At 42.7% G+C, this 20,195-nt stretch overlaps 2 protein-coding genes across 5 annotated transcripts in view; both read left to right on the plus strand.

Moving 5' to 3' along the window:
* The window catches only part of shank3b (SH3 and multiple ankyrin repeat domains 3b), an 88,215-nt gene that overhangs the window by 6,565 nt on the left and 61,455 nt on the right, over positions 1-20,195 (plus strand). For all 4 annotated transcript variants that reach the window (XM_086270146.1, XM_086270144.1, XM_086270145.1 and 1 more), the window contains exon 2: positions 5,389-5,782. The gene's annotated coding sequence lies outside the window, so the exon portion shown is untranslated. The remainder of the gene's footprint in view (positions 1-5,388; positions 5,783-20,195) is intronic.
* On the plus strand, positions 12,634-15,743 carry LOC147310032 (uncharacterized). Its single transcript, XM_086268279.1, has 3 exons — positions 12,634-12,638; positions 13,348-14,197; positions 15,612-15,743. Exons 1-3 carry the CDS (start codon positions 12,634-12,636, stop codon positions 15,741-15,743), a joined length of 987 nt encoding a protein of 328 aa, XP_086124405.1.

Genomic DNA, 20,195 nt, shown 5'->3' on the forward strand with positions numbered 1-20,195 from the left:
AATATTTTTCCAGTCTTCAATGTCAAATTTTGGAACTTGTGTGAATTATAGCCTCGGTTTTCTGTTGTGGCATCTGGTGTGTCGTTCTGCTGCTATCACCCATCCACCTCCAGGTTCGACATAAGCATTCAGAGATGCTCTTTTATATACTTTGGTTGTAACAAGTGTTTGTTTGAGATAGGGTAACGCAGATAACCACTTTGATTGTATGGGAAAATCCTAATAGACAAAAAGATAGCATTTCTTCCCCGTGGTTGGTTCGAACTTCAGTAGGTCGTCTTCACCATTTCTATATACCTAGAAGCATCAAGCTGCTGCCATGTGATTGGGGTATTAGACACTTCCGTTAAGAAGCAGTTGAACATCCATCCATCAAGTCAAAGCAGAGAAACTCAGACCCTACACCCTCTTCTAGCTCATCCGGAAATTCCCAGGCCAGCTATGAGACATAATATATCCAGCATGTCCTGGATCTTCCCTGAGTCTTCCTCCCAGTAGGGCATGCCAAGAACACTCACCTTCACCTAGGACAGGGGTGTCAAACTCAAATACACAGTGGGCCAAAATTCAAAACTAGAACAAGGTCGCGGGCTAACGTTAATATTTATTGAAAAATATATTCCTCCAGATTTAAGAATGAATCTCTTCTTATGGACTCAAACAAGTTTTGCTGAAAAACTGAATGTGGAACAAGCAAAGCTTAATACTAAACAATGTATATATTAGCTGTATAATACCAGTAGGCCAGCTCTAATAGTAATTTGGTATGGCTTCGCGGGCCAAATGTAATTAGGCTGCGGGCCAAATTTGGCCCGCGGGCCAGAGTTTGACACCTATGACCTAGGAGATGCCGATTAGGTATCGCAGATATATGCCCTAATCAATTCATTTGTCTCCTATCGATGTGGAAGAGTAGCAGCAGAGCTTAGGTAAATCAACAGCTTCACTTTCAAATTCAGCCCTTTCTTCACACCAATAAACATGTACAGTATGCGGGGCCCCAATCCATCTTTTAATCTCTTGACCTCTGCTGGAAACAGCACCACAGGGTAATCAATATATTTTGGCATAATTTCTGGACAGCTGTTGTGTTCCCTACTTATATTCAGATTTCACATACTCAAACCGTTAAAAGCACTTAAAAGTTTCAGTTGGTTTTGTCAAATCTGTGGTTCATAAAGGCCATCAGAAAAACAAAACAATCCCACAGTAATCATCCCAGTATGTTTCTCTACAAGACGCCTGTTTGTTATTATTCATGAAGTGATTGATTTGCAGGCGAACAATGCAAACTCACTACAGGCCTAAAGGGTAACTATAACCCTAAATTAGACGTGAAAGTGATCGCTACTGTTAGTCTTTGCAGTCGTCTCTGAATAAACTCTAGTGTCTACATTTATAAATAGAAGGAACAGTCTTTCTCTCTGAGCAACAGTGCAGCTCACTGATGGTTTTTTTGGACAACAATGGAGCTCGATGACACAGAAAAGACATGTACAGACAACACTTGTAAATAGGGTACATGCTGTGCTGCGTTTGGTGTTGTGATGGGCTATAATATTTTTAAAAATCTCCAAAGATCGTTTAATCCACACAGGATTTGGGGGGGATTTGTAATGTGTTCATCACATAATGTAACAGCAGGTTTTAATACTTCATGTTGGATGTGAAATATATCAAATACAAATTAGGACACAATTAATGTGGTCTTGTTCGTCCATGTTTATTCGGACTGTGAGTATTAGACCTTTTTTTTTAAGTACTTTTAGTTCTGTTCTGTAGTTACAGCTAAGGAAATAACAATGAGGCTTCTCAAAAAGATGTAAATAGAAGAATATGTGGATGTGTTCTTGTTCAGGTATCAATGTGAGGACTTCTGTAAGCGTTTGACCTTCTGAGGACATTTTGTCAGGTCCTCGCTTTCTTAGAGGCTTGTTTGATGGTTCAGGTTTAAATGAAGTCACATCAAAGCAATTGTCAATGAGGGACCTCAAGAAGATATACAAGAATATGTGTATGTGCATGTGTTCTTGTTCAGCTGTGAGAACTAGTGTGAGTGCGGGGACATTTTATTGGGTAATAATGTTATTGCAGAGTTTAGTGGGGTTTCAGGTTAGAATCAGGTTACAGTTAGGAAAATGTGATTGGATGAAATCGATGTCAATCGCCCAGTTAATTCTCTGGAAACAACATCAACATTCCTGGATGAATAGCGGGAGGGTCTAAACTTTTTCAGTAGCGTTTGTCTTGGTGTTTACCTGATGAGCATCAGTAAAAAAAAATATAGTAAGAAATATACATTTTTAGTGTTAACCTTTTTTTCCATTTTATTACTCTGTGAGTATTAACCCTTTAAAACCGGTCAGAGCGGGCACGCTCCGTTTTGCATAACTATTTTTAAATCCCGGTAGCACAGCAACCACGTGAGCTAGCGCAATAATTTTTTTTGCATATGAGACCGGAGGAGTTGTACTTACATCTTATGCCATCAGCTTGTCCTAGGTCACAGTTTCCTTCCACATATAGCTTTGCAAAAACTGCATAAAAAGCACTTGCAGCAACAAAAACATAATATTCCAGAAACTCGCTTTGCCGATCCGATCAGCTGTTCATAACACTTCCTACGTCCATCAGCGTGAACTATCGCATGTCCGCCATGACCTGCCCAAAACCGGAAGTGACGTCATTTTCGCGGAAATGTAGTTTTTTAACCATCAGGGCCTCATGAGCTTATACTGGTGTTTTTAAAACTTATGTTTGACTTTATGACTTTCTGTATCGTTTCTGGGATGCTTAGGACTCATATTGCACTGCTGGAAATAGTTTATTTTGATGCATGTGCTGCTTTTTTGCAAATTTGCAGTATAATATTTCTTTTCGTTTTTCCTGCAGTGTATAAAAATTGGTGTATTTCAAAAATAAAACTATGAAGACACTCAAAATAAATTTCCTGTGGTGGGAAACTAGTTTGTGCCATTTTTTTGTATTTACAGTTTTGAGGGATAAGCCTCTTAAATTTCTCTAACTAGAAATATATGTTAAAAAACAAAAACGATTTAAAATTTTTTTGCAGTTTATTGCACTTTTTTTGCCATTTATGTAATTACTATGCACGTAATGCATGCATATTATTACAATTTAGGCTGTAATGGTTGTATTAATGTATAGCAACTTGAAATGCTCCCAAAAATGGCTCTACAACATGTAAAAATATAATATAAGCTCTGGCGGACTTGGTTCTATAGGTCTTAAAGGGTTAATGTATGATCCTATAACAGGGCTTCTGGACCTTATATCAAATTTGCATGTATTCTGAGTCTAGTCTGTCTGAATTCTGTTTTTATAGTTAACATTTACATTCAGGCATTTAAACACAATCTGTGTCTTAATCCCAGAGGTCAGGATTTTTTCTCAATTTTTCTTCCTTCAAATCGTCTTAACTTGAATAATATAGTAGGTCTTTTACAATCTTCCTAATAACAAAACCAGCACAATGTCATATCCTCTTCCATCTATTGATTTATGCAGAAATATGGGAATATGGTACTCAAGAAGCCTGCCTCAAGTGGACATTAGAGCAATTGCAATTTTTCTTCAGCTTCATTTTTCAGCCCTCTGGGTTGCCTCTTAAATTTTCAGTGATGGGGCATAAAATGTTAAAAAGCTGTGTATGTGTATGTCTGTGTTCTTGTATAGCTGTTTTTATGAGGACTAATGTAATAATTATTATTATACCATCATTGGGTTGTCTTTTTATCACATGCCTTTTTGAGGGTTTAATGTCAAATCAAGTTGCAGTTAAGGAAATTTCAACAGGGTCTGTCACAAAGATAGAAGTTAAATGTGAGTGTTTGTGTGTTATCAGTGAAGTCCAGGTTCTCAGCTTTTTCCTGGCAAACATCCGTTTCCTTGGCAACCCAGACAGGAAACAGGAAGCGTGAGTCAGAGGAAGTCCTTCTAATCTTTGTCTTTACTTGTTTTAAATTGTGTTCTTGTTTGCAACATGTCCTCCTGTTGTCTGCGTTGCTGTGGACACATTCCGGTTTTACAGACAGACCCACACAGACCAGCTGGCTAGCATGCTGTTAGCAATTAGCAAGCCACCAACTGCCTGCAAGTAGGCTAACATAAGCTATCATGCTTTTTACAACTACATGAATGTACTATTGCTGTGTGATTCATTACTATTACTGAAGGCTACTCACCATACCAATACCAACTAGATTTTTAAATCTTAATATAAAATGAGTAGCAGTAGGTGGACATTGGGTAAGGCATGCATGTGTTGTTTGGGTTTCCACCAGCGTGGAGTTACCAAAAATAGAGAGAGCATAGCTTAATATATGAAACAAGAAAAGACCGCTATGTAATCCATTTATTTCAACAAAGTAACTGTATTCTGAATACCACCTTTTGAAAAGGTAACTGTAACGGAACACAGTTACTCATATTTTGTATCTTAAATACGTAACGCCGGTACATGTATTACGTTACTCCCCAACAGTGCATGTAGCCGAATTAATCGAATAAACCGAATTAAAGCAACTGTTGGATTGCTGGTTAAGAAAATAGAAGGACAAGTGTAAGTTGAAATAACCTTTTGCTCATTTCCAGCTCCATATTCTTATTCTTGGACTCTACTAGAGTACCATGCTTGACTTATAGTTCAAAATAATCCTTGCTGGGTTTTGGTGCAGTTCTGCAGTTCATCTTCTCTCTGAAACTAGTTAAATTAGCTCTAAATCCAAAGACTTTAAAAAGCGGAATAAGTTAAAAATTTACAGGAAAAAAATGGAGTTCATTTTGTATGGTAAAATAGCTCTATAAATGTAATATAGAAAAATAAAACAGAATTTACTTACCAAATGTAATAGAGAAATACTTAATGAGTAAAATAATTGGCGACTGGCTCCCTGATGCTAAGTCTCATGGTTCAAGGTTATCTTTGAGTGTCAGTTTGCAGTCCATGCACTGGCTCGCTCGTACATGCTAGCAGCTAATCAACCCTGCTAGCATGTACGAGCTTCAGCTGCTGCAGTGAGGCCCTCAGCCAGTTCACGTTTCTTTGTACTCGGCTTAGAATAGAAACTGAGAAATAAATCAATATGTAAAACTTTACATAATTCTGCCAGCATGGCAGTGGATAAGGAAAAAAGGTTTGCAGCCTTGTTGCCATGCTAACAACTTCATATTGTGTAACTAAGTGAACCTGAAATGGCCTCCGTGAAATGCAGCTGTGTCTGACCCACTTCTGATTCACACTGCTCCACCATCTCCTAACATGTTTTTTCTCCTTCTTTTCCCCCTCTATATCCTGGCCTCCCTCGCCTTTACCTCCCACCCGTCTTCCTCTCGCTCTTCCTCATCTCTCTTCCTCCCTTTCTACAGGATGGGCAGGGCAGCTCCCAGAACACAATCTGAAACCCTGAGACCGCTCACTCCCCTGCAGGATTACTACACTTTAACTACAGTATTACAACACAAAATCTTTCATAGTTTGAAGGGTTCAACAAAAGGCACTACAATATAAAGGTCTCCATCTGCTGCAGAAAGCACCCATCCGACTGCTACTACAGGATTACACCACATCTTCATCCAATCAAAACCTTTCAGAGACACAGGAAGCAGGCACCCCAGGCTGCACCAGGCTGCCCCAGGACCAGAAACCAAAGAAATCACCAGACCAGTAACCCAGACCAAAACAGAATCAGGAAAGACCAGAAGAGACCAGTCGAACTCAGTAAAGGACAGTGGAAAAGTTTGATGGGACTCTTGACGATAGGTGAGTAAATCTATCTTGATATTACTAGGTTTCCTCTCTGCACTTGAAGCGATGATGGATTTGCTTTTAGCCATTTCTGACTCTTTGTTGTCACTTTCAGCTGTTATGAGACTGTTTTGAGTTTGTTTTAAATCATTTTTGCCCTTTGAGTCCATTTGGAGTCTTTTTTTAGTCATTTGTTTTGTCTCTGGAGTCAATATTAGTTGTTTTATGACTGTTTTTAATCTTTTTGTTCTCACTGTTGGCTATTTTTTGTGCTTTGACTCTGATTTTAGTCATTGTAGTCTTTTTGTGGTAATTTTTTGGGGGGTGTTTTTTATGAGGCTACTTAGTCATTTGTCATTTAGTCAGTTTGGTTTTGGTCATTTCATTCTTTTAGAGACATATTTAGTTTTTCTGAGGTCATTTTGTTGTTTTTAGCGGTTTTATAGCACTGTGCAAAAGACTTGAGCCACCACTCATTTTGCTAGAAACACAATATATTGAGAGCATACAGAAATCGAGTTTGTAACATTCTAACAAACTTGACGGTCAATATTTGATATGATCACCTTTATTCTTCAGCACAGTTTGAACTGTCTGAGCCAGCTTTCTGTAATTTTTTTAAAATAGTCTTCATGAACATTTCTGCTGGCTTCTTGAAGGACATTCAAAGCTCTTCTTTGGATGTTTCTGCCTTTTATTCTGATCCCACACTTCTTCAAAATGTTGAGGTCCAGGCTTTGGGGAGGCCAATCCATGAATGATATTGTTCAACTGTGTGCTTTTCTGTCCAGATATGCCTTTATTACATTAGTCTGTTTGGAATCATAGTTATGCTGAAAAATGAATCTATTGGTACTTTCTTCATAATTCCATCCCTTTTTGTCAAGATCTTCAACACCACTGGCTCAAATGTAGCCAGACCATAACAGAGCCTCCACCATCTTTTACAGATGGCTGTAAACGCTCACTGTTGGACCTCCTTCTGGAATTCCTCTCCCTGTTTCCTTTATTCAAGAAGGGTTTCTTGATAGCTGCTTTCCACTGAGACCATTTCCAATGAGACTTCAGTAAACAGTAGATGGATCAACTTCAGTTTTTTCTTATTTCTTACACACATGACTTTAAGGTAATGATTGTCTGCTGTAGATAGTTTTTGGGCCTGGTACTTCTTTTGTATTTTCCTGTCTTACAGTTTCGACTTGAACACTGCACTCAATGCTGAGATATACCAAGTTTCCCACTATTAGTCCTCTGAAAATTGTCAGGTTCAAGGACTACACTGAAAATCAATGAAAAAGCCGTCAATGTCCTTAAGAAACTCTGAACAACTATTACTCAAGAGCACTTTAAAAACATTACAAGTCACACTTCCTAAAAGCAAATTATAAAGACATTAGTGGTGGTTCAAGACATTTGAGCAGTATTCTACATTGCAGTGATTTTAGGACATTATGTGGTCTTTTCTTAATCTTCTAACTGAGCTTTGTGGATTTTACATGAAAAACAATTAGAGCCGCTTCAAGCAAACAAATATCCAGATGAAAGTGTGTTTTCAATCTTAGGCCAGTATCATAGCACCTGAGAAAATGATGTAAGAAGATGGCTTGTCTTATTATGACTGAACATACATTTATGGAGCACTGACATTATATTCTGAACCTAAAATCTGGAAGCATTTAAGTAAATTTGTAAGTTATTTTCATCAACAACTGATTCAACAACTGAGTAATTTGCCTGGATAAAAGCCTGTAACTGCATGGAGTGAGTCTTTTATTTTTTATTTATCCTGGATCATCTATCAGTTTTCAGATGTGTGTGTTGAGAAACTGTCGATCCGGAGACTTGATGCTGCTACATCGCTGTTTGCTTCAGGACAGGATTTGTAGTAAAAGGACTAACACAAGAAAAAAAGGACAAGTGTGATATTTTAAAACACTTCCAGACACTCATTCATTTGCAGTCTAATATAGGACCCCGTTTCTGCTGGTTCATCCACCTCTTCATTTAGGTTCCTCCAGCATATTTAAGGTCAATGAAGTCTCTTTTTTTATATCTCAGTCTATAAAGAGCATAAAAAACACTCCTCACTGGCTCACATTCATGCCACAACATTGCAAACCTTGAGTCATGTTTGCAGGTCTGAAGAAGAAGTGAATTAGCTTTTCTGCTGCCGTGATTCAAACAGCGCTCACATCCTGCAGCTATTGGCTGCAGTGAAAGCAGCTGAGGCGCCCTGTCAGTAGTGGAGGAGGAAGCCATTTTTTCTCTCTTTGGGCTTATTTTGAGTCTCTTCATGGCTGTTTTTAGTCATTTTGAATATGCATGTATAGAATCACCAGTCGAATTTTTACCTTTGGAAGTTATGCCTCTGCTGCCACCTTTGCTGTTGCAGAACTCTCCCATAGGTTTAATTCAAAGTTGTCTGAGTATAAAGTCTATATGTTATCAAACCTATGGATAAATACACTAGAGAATTTAATACTGAAACTAGTGAAAAAATTAACTAGAACTCAACTACTTGATATAAACTGAAAGAAAACTAAACAGAATTAAAAAAAATAATTGAATGAAATGCTGGACAAGTACTTGAGTAACAAAACACAACAACGTGATTAAAGAACAATCACCAAAGAAAAAAAAATATTTAAAGGTACGAAGACCCCTTTCTGACCTCGAGTCCAGGAAAACTAACACGGTGTTCCCCTCCTGACTCCTCCAATAATAACGGCAATATCTGAAGTGCCTGATTAATTGGCTTTAGGCCAGTTCTATTGTAACAAGGTGGAAGTGTGTATGTAGGCTGAAGGCAAACTGTCAGCACAAGTAAAAACGTGCTTCTCACTTAGCCTTCACTCGACAACTTGCTGTGCTTTTTTCCTTCTCTTTCAGCCTCTGAAACAGAATTTGAAATTCAGGACGTCAAGCTAATTTTTTTTTCCAAATTATTTTATTCTGATCACTCGGTGTGTAAAACAGCCAGACTGTGATCGCTGTCAGCTGGAAACACAGACGCTCTTCTCACTACAGAGGAACATTCAGTCTTTCTGAATTATACAAGAGGGCCGTGAAAGTACATCTGAGCTTTTTATCAGTTTTCCAGCTGTCAACTAAAATTATACTTAACTTTCAGATGTCAAAATGTAGACTGCTGATACACTCGTTGGATTTAAAATGTTTTTTTGAGTAAAAAAGGCCTTTTTTAATGGAATTTGGTTGGTATTCATCACATGACAGCTCATCAATTTCAAATGTACTGAGAGAAATTGAAGGCTTTCTATGGTTTTCACCTTAATGTATCAGTGACATATACCATATTTACATATTTGCCTAAACTGCCATAAATACAGCTGTGGTCATGCATATCTCATGGTAATTTGTTTTTAATGATTTCGTTGAACTGTTCTTTTTCCACGGTGGGATGATTGTACAGCATAGGCCTTTAATTACTGAAACAAGAACTGGAAGCACAAGTTGGAATTCATTTGGGATTGTCTCTAATACTTTTGGTATCCATCAACAAGCTGCAATAAATGAAACCCATTTGACACCTCAGAGTTAATAGAAAAATACACCTGTTACGGGATTCACAAAGATTTAGATTCTGTTTGAAATAGATGGACTCTATGCCTTATCATTGGGCAGTTAATGTTCATCAACCAACTGGTGACAGAGAAAATTCAGTGTTTGTGTGTAAACTCTTACTATTAATCAATTCTTATCGGACTCTTCCTGTGGTCTTCAGGAACCAAAGCATTTTTAGACCTCACTTCTACTTCCAGATGAAGAATGTAGCCTCAGCATTGTTCTGTGTGGAAGGACAGTGGCTCCACTCAGGACAAAAACTGGAAATGATCAAAGTGTTGACCCCAAGTTATTTCAGGACAAAGTCTCCTGCTGCTCTAATCGAACAAACAATTTCTACTTTTTCCCAAAAGTCGAGCCTAAATCGGAGAAGCACAGAACATCCTTGATCAGATCGGTCCTGAAAGAAACCTGAGGACCAACCCGAGGAGACATTACATAACAGAGCACTCTGCAGGGTAGAGTGGAGGAAAACAGTCACTGTGAGCAACACAAAAGCTGCTCCTGCTCCCACTGAGTATTACCTGAAGGACCCATTAACATTTACAACAGCAAGCACAAAGATAACAAGGAGCTGCGCTTTTACCAGGGAAAATATACTTTGATTGCCGATATGTAGCAGAAACGTTTTGCTCACTCAGGTGTGAAAGTCTGATTTTCAGAGTGGCTGAGATGGAGGGAAGAATGGGAAGAGAAGAGGGATGAAACAAAATGGAAGAAGCAATGAGAGATGGAAAGAAAAAAACTGAACCTGTCTACATTTTCCAGGTGTTTGAAGATCTATTTGCTGAATTGATTTTAACCTTTTTTTATTAGCTCTACTTCTCCGTCAGATTTATGAAAGGGCAATACTAGAACTTTACTCAAATTTCTTATAGATCGTCTGCTGTTTGGCATTTTAGTTAATGAGAGGATTTATACTCCTAACTTGTCTCATATTGCCATTTGGTTAAGGTCCTCTGGTATAACATTTAACAAGCTGGGCTCCTCTCTACCTTCATTTTTCAAAGTCTAGTGCAGGGTAGGATCTGTACAAAGAAAATAGAAACTATATTTCCTTTAAGGCTGAAGACATTTGCCTTTAAAGTGGATATAAAAAAAAAATCTCAGGACTTTTCCCTTGAAGACAGCAGTTCAGATCCAATAAAAGACCATTAATTTAGACCTGAATAGAAATCAGTTGTAGAAACTGCATGGAAGCATTTGTGTATACCTGCAGGTCATCAAAAGACATCTGATAAATATCAGATATGGTAAAAACTGCCATTGATCGACAAACTATTCAGTTTTATTCCATCTATCTAAAACATGTGTGGGCAGATTTTTTCTTTTCTCTGAGAATGTGAAAAAACTGAAACATGAACCATAATGCTGAATTGTGGTGAACTTCATGAATGTGGTAATCATAATGTAAAACTTCGTTACAGTACACTAGGACCAGCTAGGTTCGACTACTAGAGTAGTAATGAGTGTAGCGTGTAATAAAGACCACAGACCAGAAAATAAGTTACAAAGAACAAAAAAATGTAAAAAAAAACTGAAAACAATTCAGCAAAAGGCTGAATAACCCCTTAAACAAACAAACAATCAAAAAAAGAAAAGTTGTCTCTGTGTCCTTTAACTATTAATCCCAGAATTACTCTGAATGCTTATCCGGTGCTTTGAGAGTCAACTGTTCTTTTGCAGAGGTGTATGGATTAATCCTACCAGTTTTTTTTTTTCAGCGAAAGAGCGCAACATCCAGCAGGGGGCGCTTTTCCCGTTTCCTGCTCAGCACAGTTCAATCGGTCTGTTGGTGGCTCACCATCTTGTTTCTTGCTCAGCGAATCAAGCTTTGATTTTAGCTCGGCATTTCCCAATCCAAACCTTAATGGCCAAGTCCCGTTCAGTTATGTTCAGAATGTCACTAAGGCAAGGACAGGTTGGAAAGACCAAAATACATTCTCCAGAGTACAAAAATGGCTTTATGTAGACTTCTGGCTTGTTTTTGAATATTTTTTTCACTTGTTTAGGCAGCAGCTCCGCAAGGACTGTCTGCATTTCTCCCTCTACAGCAGGGGTGTCAAACTCAAATATACAGTGGGCCAAAATTTAAAACTGGAACAAGGTCGCGGGCTAACATTAATATTTATTGAAAAAAAAAAATCTTCCTCCAGATTTAAGAATGAATCTCTTCTTATGGACTCAAACAAGTTTTGCTGAAAAACTGAATATGGAACAAGCAAAGCTTAATACTAAACAATATATATATTAGCTGTATAATACCGGTAGGCCAGCTCTAATAGTAATTTGGTATGGCTTCGCGGGCCAAATGTAATTAGGCTGCGGGCCAAATTTGGCCCGCGGGCCAGAGTTTGACACATATGCTCTACAGCATCAAAAGGAAGGAACAACCCGGTTGGGTGTGGCTGGTCACAGGAGTCACGCTGCAGCGTGCCCTTTCACAATAAGAGTCTGAACACATATTTTAGCCATCTTACCTGACTTAACATAAAAACACCATGAATTAGCAAGTTTAACCTTTATGATCTATTTATTGACTATTTATCACCTGTAATATATTTCTTATGACTGTTTTTACTAACAGGCTTTTATTTATTGACAGCTATGTTAATCAGGGTTACAATAACATATTTCTTAACAATAAGATTGAGATCCTTGTTTTAAAACCCTTTTAGAAACAGATGACTTTGTGTTGTACACTGCATTGTGTAAGTCCTGTACCAGGAGTAAATGGTTGTATCAACCAATGACAGAAATACTTTAAAAACGGACACCAATTAGGAACATAATACAGACCTGAATTAAGATTAAGGTCATATTTGCAATTTATGATTTTTTTTTTTGTACATGGATTCTGTGAATTATGAAATGTTGTCATATATCTGTAGACCTTTCCATAAAAGGTTTGAATTATGGCTTCTGATGCCAAAATATCCACTATAAAAGGGCAGATGTTTAGTTCAGGGGCAGTTTGTTTGCACAAAAACACGACAAGCCCTCTCAAGTCAAGTTAAATACCAGTACTGACTTTTAGAGTTATTTGCCTAGAGTTTATCTTTTACCTTTTTTACTTTTAGAAGGGTTGTTTACTTTTCCCTTCAGGACGTTGAGAGCCTGCGGGTCTATTTTAGTCTAAAGTCACACTAAAGCACTTTACTAAGGATTCAGTATTGTCAGGGCTCTGTGTGCGGGCAGGCAGAGATGAGGATCCAAATGCAGGACTCGAACACAGAATTGAAACTCAAAAAAACCTCAGCTTTATTGCTGGCAGAAAAACAAACATGGAGTGAGGATGGAACACTGAGACCAAGGACACACAGGCATAATTCTGAGGGTACGACGCGACACTGAGCATGGGAAAACACAGGGCTTATATACACAGGGTAGTAACGGGGGAATCGGCAACAGGAGGGAGACACAGCTGGGAGAGATCAGGGCTAACAAGACGGGGGAGCTAAGCTGCACACACTAACATAAGACAAAGACTTTCACAATAAAACAGGAAACATGAATTACTAAACAAGCATGCAGACTTTACACTGAGAGACAGACAGAATGACACATGGAATCTGAACTAAACTAAACGTGAGATATAACTGAGAACAAATCCTTAAGCACGGATAAACAGAAACAAGAAATAATAATCATCATCATCACTACGAGAAGAAAACAATCCATGAAGCAGAAATAAACCAAAACATAATAAACTCAAAATACTGGGTCCAACGGACCCAGAACCGTGACAGTACCCCCCCTCTAAGGGCTGGCTCCCGACAGCCCCAAACAACAAAAGCACAACAAAGCACCAGGCCAGGGCGGGCGGAGGGGGTCCAGGATGGAGGGACAGGCCCAAGCAAAAAAAAAAAAAAAACAAGGAGCACCAGAGTCCAAAAAACGCAGGAAAGCATATCAAAAACAAAACGAGTTCTGGAGGCCGACCGTGCGGACGGCAACGGCGGCGAGGAAGCAGTTCTGGGGGCCGACCGTGCGGACAGCAACGGCGGCGAGGAAGCAGTTCTGGGGGCTGACCGTGCGGATGGCAACGGCGGCGAGGAAGCAGTTCTGGGGGCCGACCGTGCGGATGGCAACGGCGGCGGGAATGCAAGCCTGGAGGCCGGCCACGCGGAAGGCAGTGGCGGCAACAGAAGTCCGGAGGGCGGCCACGGTGGTGATGATGCCCAACAAGCGGCCTGGCAGATGACCGACAATGTGGAGGTGGTAGGAGGGGACCCGAAGGCTGCGTGGCCCCTGCAGCCCCAGGCGAAGCGGAGGTTGGATCAGATGAGGCAGAGGCTGAAGCCGAAGCTGGGCCAGGCGACGCTGAAGCGAATGCAGAGGCTGAACCAGGTGAGGCTGATGCAGAGGCGGGGCCAAACGAAGCTGGTGATGCGGGAGCTGGACCAGACGAGGATGAGGACGCGGGAGCTGGACCAGACGACGCTGAAGGTGAAGCTGAAGGCGAAGCCGGACCAGGCGTGGGTGATGCTGAAGCCGGAGCCGGACCAGGCGTGGGTGGAGACGCGGAGGCTGCAGCTGGCGAGGATGGAGACGCGGAGGCTGCAGCTGGCGAGGATGGAGACGCGGAGGCTGCAGCTGGCGAGGATGGAGACGCGGAGGCTGGACCAGACGAGGATGGAGACGCGGAGGCTGGACCCGGCGAAGCTGAAGGTGAAGCTGAAGGCGAAGCCGGACCAGGCGAAGCTGAAGCCGGAGCCGGACCAGGCGAAGCTGAAGCCGGAGCCGGACCAGGCGAAGCTGAAGCCGGAGCCGGAGCAGGCGTGGGTGATGCTGAAGCCGGAGCCGGACCAGGCGACGGCATGGGTGGAGACACGGAGGCTGCAGCTGGCGAGGATGAAGACGCAGAGGCTGGACCAGACGAGGATGAAGACGCAGAGGCTGGACCAGACGAGGATGAAGACGCAGAGGCTGCAGCTGGCGAGGATGAAGACAGAGGCTGCAGCTGGCGAGGATGAAGACGCAGAGGCTGCAGCTGGCGAGGATGAAGACGCAGAGGCTGCAGCTGGCGAGGATGAAGACGCAGAGGCTGCAGCTGGCGAGGATGAAGACGCAGAGGCTGGACCAGGCGAGGATGAAGACGCAGAGGCTGCAGCTGGCGAGGATGAAGACGCAGAGGCTGCAGCTGGCGAGGATGAAGACGCAGAGGCTGCAGCTGGCGAGGATGAAGACGCAGAGGCTGCAGCTGGCGAGGATGAAGACGCAGAGGCTGGACCAGACGAGGATGAAGACGCAGAGGCTGGACCAGACGAGGATGAAGACGCAGAGGCTGGACCAGACGAGGATGAAGACGCAGAGGCTGGACCAGACGAGGATGAAGACGCAGAGGCTGGACCAGACGAGGATGAAGACGCAGAGGCTGGACCAGACGAGGATGATGATGCTGATGATGATGCTGATGATGAGACCGCAGCGGGCGAGGATGATGAGACCGCAGCGGGCGAGGATGATGAGACCGCAGCTGAAGGCTGGACGGGCTCCTCGGGCCCCCCAGCTGACGAGGCAGGCGGCTGGACGGGCTCCTCGGGCCCCCCAGCTGACGAGGAAGGAGGCTGGACGGGCTCCTCGGGCCCCCCAGCTGACGAGGAAGGAGGCTGGACGGGCTCCTCGGGCCCTCCAGCGAGAACAGTCTCAGGACCAGTGGGCACAGGGGCCCCTGGAACACACAGGACAAAACCAGCAGGCGCACGGGCCTCTGGCAGGGACAGAACAGGACCAGCAGGCGCACGGGCCTCTGGCAGGGACAGAACAGGACCAGCAGGCGCACGGGCCTCTGGCAGGGACAGAACAGGACCAGCAGGCGCACGGGCCTCTGGCAAACACATAGCAGACTTCAGCCGCCCAGAGCATTGACTCTGCTCAGGCAGTGACAGCCGGGTGCAGTCCTCAGCTGGGTTCCTAGCCTCCAGGGGTCCAGAGTAGGCTGAGGGCTGAAACTCAGCCTCTGGGGAGGCCCTGGAGCGCGTCACAGTCTCTGAACTGGCCAGCTTTTTAGGAATGATTACATTATCATGAGGTTTGTTGCTCTGCTTAGAACAAACTGATGAAACACAGTTCCTTTTAGATTGATTTGACTGAGCTTGAGGCCGGGCGGCTGACTGAGCTTGAGGCCGGGCGGCTGACTGAGCTTGAGGCCGGGCGGCTGACTGAGCTTGAGGCCGGGCGGCTGACTGAGCTTGAGGCCGGGCGGCTGACTGAGCTTGAGGCCAAAGTGGTGGTGGTGGAGTTGGTGTCTGGGCTACAGGCGGCTTCTGAGCAGGAAACACAGGACACTGAGCTACAGGTGGCTGCTGAGCAGGTGACACTGGAGACTGAGCTACAGACGGCTGCTGAGCAGGGGACTGAGCTGAAAGCGGACGGGCAGCTGACTGAATAAACATAGCTCCAGAATAAACAGATCCAGACGGAACAGTCTTAACTCCTTGATCTGAAAAAACATCAGGCGCACAGTCTTCTGAACCAATGGGAAAATAGTCATTCTTAAAACGAAAACTCTTATTTTCCCGAACCGGAGAAACACGAGCTGTAGTGTTCATGTAGCTGGCGTTCGCAGCTTTGGGGGAAACAGTCTGTCTATCCCTTGACAAAAAAGGCGAATGAAGGGAGACTCTGTCACTCACCCTAGGCGGTTGTTTAAGCTGAATCCCAGGCTCCTGCTGGAGCTGTGAGTGCTGGCTGCGTGTTCGCTGCCTCCCTGTTGAAGAGGGAGCGGCGCTGGCGGAATGTGACGAGGGAGGACTCTGCTGTGGCTGCTCCTGCTGTGATGTGGAAATGCTGGGTGAGTCAGGTGGCACGATAATAATCCCTAACATCTTGTAAAAGGCTTGTGCAGGCGTGAGCTGATTGCTTGCAGGCTCGTAGTAATCCTCCCGGGACCGGCTGGAGCGTTTTCTGCGAGACCTGGGCGTCCGCGGGGAGGAAGCAGACGAGTGGGCCGAAGGGTAGGCTGCCAGCGAGGAACGGCAGCACGGAGGCCCTCCAAGCGCTAGCCGAGTCCCGTCAAAACGGGAGCTGCGCTTCCACGGTGAGTCCGCTGGATCCATTACTGGTCGCGTCGTTCTGTCAGGGCTCTGTGTGCGGGCAGGCAGAGATGAGGATCCAAATGCAGGACTCGAACACAGAATTGAAACTCAAAAAAACCTCAGCTTTATTGCTGGCAGAAAAACAAACATGGAGTGAGGATGGAACACTGAGACCAAGGACACACAGGCATAATTCTGAGGGTACGACGCGACACTGAGCATGGGAAAACACAGGGCTTATATACACAGGGTAGTAACGGGGGAATCGGCAACAGGAGGGAGACACAGCTGGGAGAGATCAGGGCTAACAAGACGGGGGAGCTAAGCTGCACACACTAACATAAGACAAAGACTTTCACAATAAAACAGGAAACATGAATTACTAAACAAGCATGCAGACTTTACACTGAGAGACAGACAGAATGACACATGGAATCTGAACTAAACTAAACGTGAGATATAACTGAGAACAAATCCTTAAGCACGGATAAACAGAAACAAGAAATAATAATCATCATCATCACTACGAGAAGAAAACAATCCATGAAGCAGAAATAAACCAAAACATAATAAACTCAAAATACTGGGTCCAACGGACCCAGAACCGTGACAAGTATAGTGTTTCAATCAGGAGCACAGGCAATGTCTGAACTAACAAATAACAGAACCTCAGTTTTGCTGTTAAGGTTTATGGACATCCAGATGTTTAGGGCCCCTAAACAATGTAAAACCAATTGCTAGGTCTTCAACTTTACTAGTAAACGTAATAGAGTATCGTCTGCATAGAATGACATCCGTTTTTAAAGTAGAGCCTAAAGGAAGCAGGTATAGTTCAGAAAAGAATAAGACCATGAATGAAGCCTCGAGGGACACCACAGGTTGGGGAAAACTCAACATGGCTCCAACCTTGCACACTGTGTCAAGCGAGAAAGCGTGATACTGTTGAAAGAAGCAGTGTAGCTTGACAATGAAGATTTCTTAGATTCCATGCTGGAATAAGGGGCCAGCTTATTTAACTGCCACTTACAAAAATAGTTCAATGAAATGTGTTTTTGAGAACACTTCATTATTCTTTCGGATGGTATAATCACTTTTTGGGAGTTTCCAAAAGGGAACCGTTCCCCACCTCACATCTGCCTCAACTTCAGACAAATGAAGAGGCAGCAAACGTGACTTCTAGAAAAGCAGTGGATGGGATGCATAAAAAGGATTAATCCTGGGGACACGTAGCATTTAGAAACTCCTGTGTAATCAAGCTTTTCATCAACAGTGCACGTCGCAAATTTATATTTGAACAGCTGTCACATTGTTGGCTCGCCTTTTGTCTTTGCCTTCATTTTGAAGGTTAATCCGTCAAAACAACAGTGAAAAGCTCTAATTTATTGAGCTTTTATTTCAGGCACTGAGGCATGAAAATGCAGTTTGGCTTTTTCTGTGCGTTCTTTTGTTACGACCGATGAGAGTGTCTCAGTTCAAAACCCTCAGAACAGGTGGAGATAAAAAGAAAAATGCACACAGGAGTGAAAACCTCAACAGCTGCAGGGCTATTCAGAAATGCTTCGTCGGTGAGTTTGGCTTCAGAAGTGTTTGTTGCCTTTTTAAACAGACAGAGAGGGGGATTTCTTGGGTCTCACCATGCTAATCACAAGCAGAGAAAACATAATCTTCAGTCAGTTTAGTGTTTCTTGACTCCAGTCAACCACCTTCTCTCTCTATGAAAGGTTATTTGAATGACAGGAAAGTGATTCAGCGTCTCTGATTGGTAGAGCTGAAGTGGAAGCTGAAGTGGAGGCTGAAAATCAAACCCTGCAACTTAAAGCTGATTGCAGTGGGAACTGTCAAGGCAGCAAGTGGACAGAGTTGGACATTAATACAAGCTCTGTGTTTGAGAGTGCACCAGGTTATTTCAATAAGCACAGATGCAGTACACTGATATTATATGACCTCCTCTTTTGGTGTTAGGAGCCATTATTTACTGGGAAAACAGGGAGCACAGAAACACTCAGTGAGCTGATGACAAATTGATAATAACACAATTTTCCGCTCATTTTGTACAACAGAAATTCAGCGGCAGAAGACAAAAGAGCTGAGCTGAAAAAACTAGGTTACAGTAAGTGTGTCTCCTGGGATTTCACTCACTTTTTGTCCACACTAGTATTCCACTGCTATTAGATGGATTATGGATCAGCCACAACATTAAAAAATCCACTTTTCCATCCATTGTCTTCCTCTTATCTGAAGTTGGGTCATGTGGGCAGCAGACTAAGCAGCATTTTCCTGGGGGGATCCCAAGTTGCTCACAGACGAGATGACTTATATAACATCTTTCAGTAATCTGTCTAAGGTTAGGGTTAGCGTCAGAGTTTATTTCACAATCACCTTTTATATACTTTTATAGTTATATATAGTTTTTCCTAATTACGGATTTAAAGGGGGAAAAAATCTGTTAAAAAAAACACTGCAAGACCAAAATGAATGTGTTGCACTTTATTTGCCTAATTGTTGTGTGGCTAACACAAACTATACTAGTGGATGTTAAGAGGTTAAAACCATTCATCCAGTTTGTTTTGCTCATGTAAAGTCAGGTTACAGTTGTAGTGGCTGAGCATTGTCCTCTGGATGTCATTTCCTCTAGCATTGTTTTCTAGTTCCTCTTAGAAGATCACGAGGCACTCCCATGTCAGATCTGCAGGAAGTTCTGGGTTTACCCCAATGTCTCCTCCCAGCTGGATATTCTCAGAAAAACACCAAGGAGAGACACGCAGGAGGATTGTCTGACTCTAAAACCAGAGGCAAAATGACTTGATCATCGTGTAGCACAAGCATCGCATTAATGGTTGGTTCCTAGTGGGCATATAAAACTATGTTTGCAGAGGTAACCCTTTAAAGCAGCGGTCCCCAACCTTTTTTGCACTACGGACCAGTTTATGTCCGACAATATTTTCACGGACTGGCCTTTAAGTTGTCGCGGATAAATACAACAAAATAAAACCAGTACTGGTACCAAAAAAGAAGATTTATTCATAACACACGGGATAATGATAAAAATGATAAATGATAAAGAAAAAAAAAAAATGCTAAAAACCACTAAAAACCCTGAAAACCATCAATTTCACACCTTTCAACTCTCACGGTACTGGTCTCATGATCTCATTCTTTTGGTTAATACCCAGGCTTAGATTGACTGGTAAACCTTTGTCTTCCAGCATTTGAAACCAGTTGCCTTTTTGTTTAGATCCTCTGTGTGCCAACCAAGCTCCTCTTGTCCGTTAGGAAATGGATATATTCCTTAGGGTTGTGGGGTGAAGTCTCCCTGGATCAGGCTTGTTCTGGCCCATGCCAAAGACAGAGTATCAGAATCTGGAGGCCTGTTTAACAGGCTCGGCTCTTTTGGAGCAGTATTTTGCATCGGCCATGAATAATTTCCAGGAGAGTGCTATTGTCGTAGTGTATATGGTGGTCTGCAGTGGTATTTAAAGTGGGAGGCAAATTTTAAAAAAAGCACGTTTAAGACATCCTCCATGGATCAGGGTTACTCTAACGCCTCAAGCATTCAGGTGCTAACTGGGATCTTGGGAGACTGGAGGGCAGTTAAACACCTTGGGCTCTTTGTCGTGTTCCTCGAGCCATTCCTTAGCAGTTTGTATGGCAGAGGAGGGTGCAGTGTCTGCATATGGATATGATCCAGGATGTTGGACCTGTCACCCCATAGAAACATTAGAAGCGTTTTGGAGCAGAAATGATGACAAACAAAACTCTGAACATTTAACCAGAAAAACTCCCACATCAAGCAAGAACTGTAAAGG

Source organism: Aulonocara sp. 'chitande type north' Nkhata Bay, linkage group LG17 (genome assembly GCF_057382095.1).
Source record: "Aulonocara sp. 'chitande type north' Nkhata Bay isolate Kocher_YH1m ecotype deep benthic linkage group LG17, A_spYH_male_GT1.1, whole genome shotgun sequence".
Lineage (NCBI taxonomy): Eukaryota > Metazoa > Chordata > Actinopteri > Cichliformes > Cichlidae > Aulonocara > Aulonocara sp. 'chitande type north' Nkhata Bay.

Excerpts from the sequence above, each read along its gene's own strand:
- LOC147310032 (XM_086268279.1), top strand. Across the intron at positions 14,198-15,611 it reads AGACACGGAGGCTGCAGCTG|GCGGCTTCTGAGCAGGAAAC; the intron begins GCGAGGATGAAG and ends TCTGGGCTACAG.